Source organism: Salmo salar, chromosome ssa22 (genome assembly GCF_905237065.1).
Source record: "Salmo salar chromosome ssa22, Ssal_v3.1, whole genome shotgun sequence".
Classification (NCBI taxonomy): Eukaryota; Metazoa; Chordata; class Actinopteri; order Salmoniformes; family Salmonidae; genus Salmo; species Salmo salar.
This window is the reverse complement of record NC_059463.1, coordinates 32,513,968-32,518,285: the sequence shown is the minus strand read 5'-3', so window position 1 is coordinate 32,518,285 and position 4,318 is coordinate 32,513,968. Positions and strand designations below refer to the sequence as shown.

Below are 4,318 nucleotides of genomic sequence, written 5' to 3'. Positions count from 1 at the left end.
GCCCAATTCTAATAAATGTTTTCACTTTCAGATCAGCTCTGAAAAACATCTGATGTGGAAAGGTCTGACGTTCTCGTGCAGTTCCACATGAGCATCTTGCCACCTTAATAAAAACATACATGTAGCACCTTATTTTACAGTACTGTTTCCACTGTTTTTACCTGGGGATACTTTCTGGTACTTCAAAGAATTCACACCCAATTGGTAAACATCTGCTTATTTCAATAGATTCAATGGAAACAACGTCCATTTACCATTTTACTATGAAATGTCTCAGTAAGAACCTGATAATTACATATTGTAAAGTGCTATCTACAAAGAGACAGCTCACCATGACAAACAAGTTAGGACCTTCAAAAGACAGGCAAACAGCAACCACTAGTGGCTGTTCAGGCTACTTATTAATCTGATAGTCATTCAGTTCTCAAGAAATGAAACTAGATGTCCTATGTAGGGTGTGGCTAAAGGCTTCAGTTACACAAAGGCTTTGTTTACACAGACAGCCTAATTCTGATATATATTTTCACTTATTGGTCTTTTGACCAATCAGATCACCTCTGAAAAACATCGGATGTGAAAAGATCTGACGTGATTGGTCAAAAGACCAACTAGTGGAAAAACGATCAGAAATGGGCTGCCAGTCTAAACACAGCCTTAAGGATCAGAGTCAGTATGTATAGATACAAACATATGATTGGGACATTTCATCAAGGAGCTGCCATACAGTGGGGAGATATCAACTGAAGGCCGCCAATCTGAAACTCTACAATCAAGCAGCAAGTCTCTAAACAAAGTAAGTTATTGTAGGTTATGTTAAAGAAACAACATTTAATTTGACAAAAATGTGATTTAATTACACATATTTACAGTACATAATTTCATGAAGTAATTGCATATATTTGGTGGCTATTTGTACATATGTAAATTATAATTAGCTTAAGTCATGAAATATGGTATGAGTCTAACTTTAGTACAATAATAACATATGTACTGTACACTTTTTAAACAGTCAAAATTACCTTTATAGTTGCATAAATATCCATATTATAGTTCATCCAACCTAAAAGTATAGTTCAGGTGATGATATCAATCTGTAAGTAAGGGGGACTTGAAATTGTGACTTTGTTTTTTATTCAGGGATCCTGACAACTTTAAAAATAAATAAGGCTAGATGGTTCCAGTTAATTGGGAGAGCCACTTTAACAGTGCTCTTGGATACAAATGGTTGTTCAGATACTTTTATTGAATGTCTGATTTAACTACTGTACAGGTTATTCACTCATTGTGGATTGACAAGAGCTATCTACATCTATCAGACCGCAGATCTTCCATCAAGCAGCTATGTCCAAACTTGGAACAAAAAGGTAGATTGTATCACGGTAACAATTCAAATCTAGTGTGTGTGTGTGTGTGTGTGTGTGTGTGTGTGTGTGTGTGTGTGTGTGTGTGTGTGTGTGTGTGTGTGTGTGTGTGTGCAAAGAAATAGACATTATTGGTAGCCTACTAGATAGGTGCGGGGAGCGAATTGAATGTCCAACCAACATTTACATTTTGTTTTTTTATCTTAGGGAAATGATGTGCCGTCATAATGACAGAGGTGTACAGGAGATATTTTCCAGTGGAGAGCATAAGAATATCACCACGTTGAAACAAGAGAAGAGGCTTTTAGAAGAGACAGGAATAGATAGATACCTATCAAAATACATTGCACCATACCCAGAAGCACCAGAGTTCCATCTGTCCAAAGTTGCCCATGTCACTACAAAAAGAGGCCTTGATGGAATCTTGAAATCAGGTGGTTTTAAGGGCGGTGAGAGGAGTTTCCTGTGGTGCAATCTTCCTGTGGATGATGACGATATCAATGCAGCAGAACGCCGTTACCTGGAGAAGATCTTCCCTGACAGAACACCTGAGCAGAGGCAGATGCAGCAACCCTTCCTCAGCAAGTTCACCACCTCACCTGCCTTCAGGAAGGCATCACGCTTTGGGAACTTCAGGTTCACTTTCAGTCTGTCTGATCTCCTGATGATGTACAGACAGCAGATCTGTGGTGGAGAAGAGCCTGTCCTGAGAGTCTATGAGACTGTAGTCTACAAACAAGAGATCATGTACACAGTGCTTGTTCACTGTCCAGATAATAAGGAATTTGAGAAGTACCCAGTTCTTGGTGATGGTAGTGATGGTAGTGATGGTAGTGATGATGCTGTCTGTGCTTACATGAGGGGCAACATTGTCTGGCGTGCACAAGCCATGTCTAAAACCCATGCCTTTGGGTTAGCCATAGATGAAGTTAACCAAAATGTAGGAACAGAAGGCGGGGGGTATGCATGGTACATGTGGGACCATGTGACCCTGGCGTTCCACCTGCCAGAAGGTCAGACCCTACATTTTGACAGGGAGATTGTGATCAAAAACCTTACTACTTGTGATGCCGATGAAATGTTTATTGGAGTGAAATGTGGCAAAAAAGGGCGCGAGTGTGTGGGTACATGTCCATGTGAAAAATGTCTCGTACCCCTCGCCACAGCTGATGAAATAGTTGAGGGCATATTATGTGATTACAAAACCAACTGTTGAAGTTTGTCTTTTTCTCTCCAGTAGCTTACTCAAAAAGTCTATGATTAGGGAAATTAATTCAATCAACAGGTGTTGTGTTTTAACTTGATGCTGTCACATTTTTTCAGTCATCTTTTGTCATATAAGATTTATACCAATGATGGAGTTAACCAACAGTTTCAACAAATTGTGCATCATCATGAAATGGTGTTGTGTCATAGTTCTGTAGCCTTTTTCCATAGCACTCGAGTGTCCCCGGTGATTATGTTAATGTAGGCTCTAGTACTTTCTTCAAAAATGTTTCATCTTTTTTTCTAAACATTGTTGTTGTAAATTCCTTTCCAACCTATTCCTGGATAAAGTGATGATGCATCTAAAAAAATATATACTTTGTCTGCTTTGGAAATAAATTCCAAGAATGACGACACAATCGTTGCCTGGTTTTATTGTGACCTGCTACAAGAGATTTAATTTAAACAGCCTGCTTCAATTTCCATCATCCCAACAAATTATCATGATAATGCCTACAAACATTTCTCTAAAGGGTTTAGTATTTGAGGATAGTGTGGTTTAATATGTCAGCAATGACAACTATTTTTTTTTTACAACCAATAAATGTTTTCTTTTCTTGTTGCTTGTTTCAGCTTTGCTTTCAGAAAATGTTACCCTAAAATGTATGAGCTCACCTCTGATCAGAATATTATAATTGATCATATACAGTACACGAAGGAATGGGAGTCCTGTCATAGGAATTTTCTATCCTAATGATAATAATTAACAATCAATAAGCCTTGACTAATTCCCAAGGTTTGTAAGACAATGGGTTAATAATTAGGCAAGGATTCAGCTTTCTGCAAAAGGTTCGTACAGTTTATTCAGAGAACGTTCTGCCCAACATTACAAAGAAGTTCATTTTATCCTCTCTCTCCGCTTAACATACACACCTCCACACCAAAAGTAGATAGCCTACGCACACACATACACACAAACAGTAGGTGAACAGTATCTCTCCCTTGACTTCCCACCACTGTTAATCACTATCCAGCGCTGCCTGTGATTTCCCCCGAGATTAGGAGAACCTTGAAGGCTACTCCCATTTTTGACTCCAAAGCCTCTCAAAGTTGCTAGGTCAGGTAGAACAAATGACTACAGTCCTCTTAGGTCCATTAATACGGACACACATTTCTCTCCCTCTCCAGACTCTACTAGACCTTTATGGGACTTACATTCAGTACTTTAACTATTCATTATGCATGCTACATAACTACTAATTAATAATGGATTATTGATTCATTTACCTTTATTAGATCATTCTCTTATCATTCCACCCTTAAATGACTAATAATACACATTGATTATCAAATGCTAAATGGAAACATAATTGTGATACAAGGATTAACAAAACCAATACATGTATATACAGCCGGTACTCATCAATGACTGTCCTTGGCCTATTTCCAATTATGACACTTCGATACAGGATTTTCATCATAATTATCATTAAAGGAACAGTCAATCTAAACGTTGATAATGGTTTCATCAAACATTGGCTCCTCATGGTTAAAAGAAACGGAGCCATCTTCCTGTTCTGGAGGCCCGTGTTCGTCCTCCCACTGATCGGAGCTCGGAATTGGTCCATATCTCACCATCTGCTGCGTCATCGATCTCTCTAGAGTTCTGGTGATTAAACCTTTCATACTTGGCATATACTCATCAATCACACAATATCAACACACTCATACAGGTGAAAGCAGCCCATAAT

General features: G+C 38.5%; 1 protein-coding gene across 1 annotated transcript; it reads left to right on the top strand.

Moving 5' to 3' along the window:
* Positions 1 to 504: 504 nt before the first annotated feature.
* Positions 505 to 3,189, top strand: LOC123729671 (uncharacterized). The gene is made up of 3 exons (XM_045705449.1): positions 505 to 793; positions 1,271 to 1,364; positions 1,569 to 3,189. Exons 2-3 carry the CDS (start codon positions 1,342 to 1,344, stop codon positions 2,575 to 2,577), a joined length of 1,032 nt encoding a protein of 343 aa, XP_045561405.1. The 5' UTR covers positions 505 to 793; positions 1,271 to 1,341; the 3' UTR covers positions 2,578 to 3,189.
* Positions 3,190 to 4,318: the final 1,129 nt, after the last annotated feature.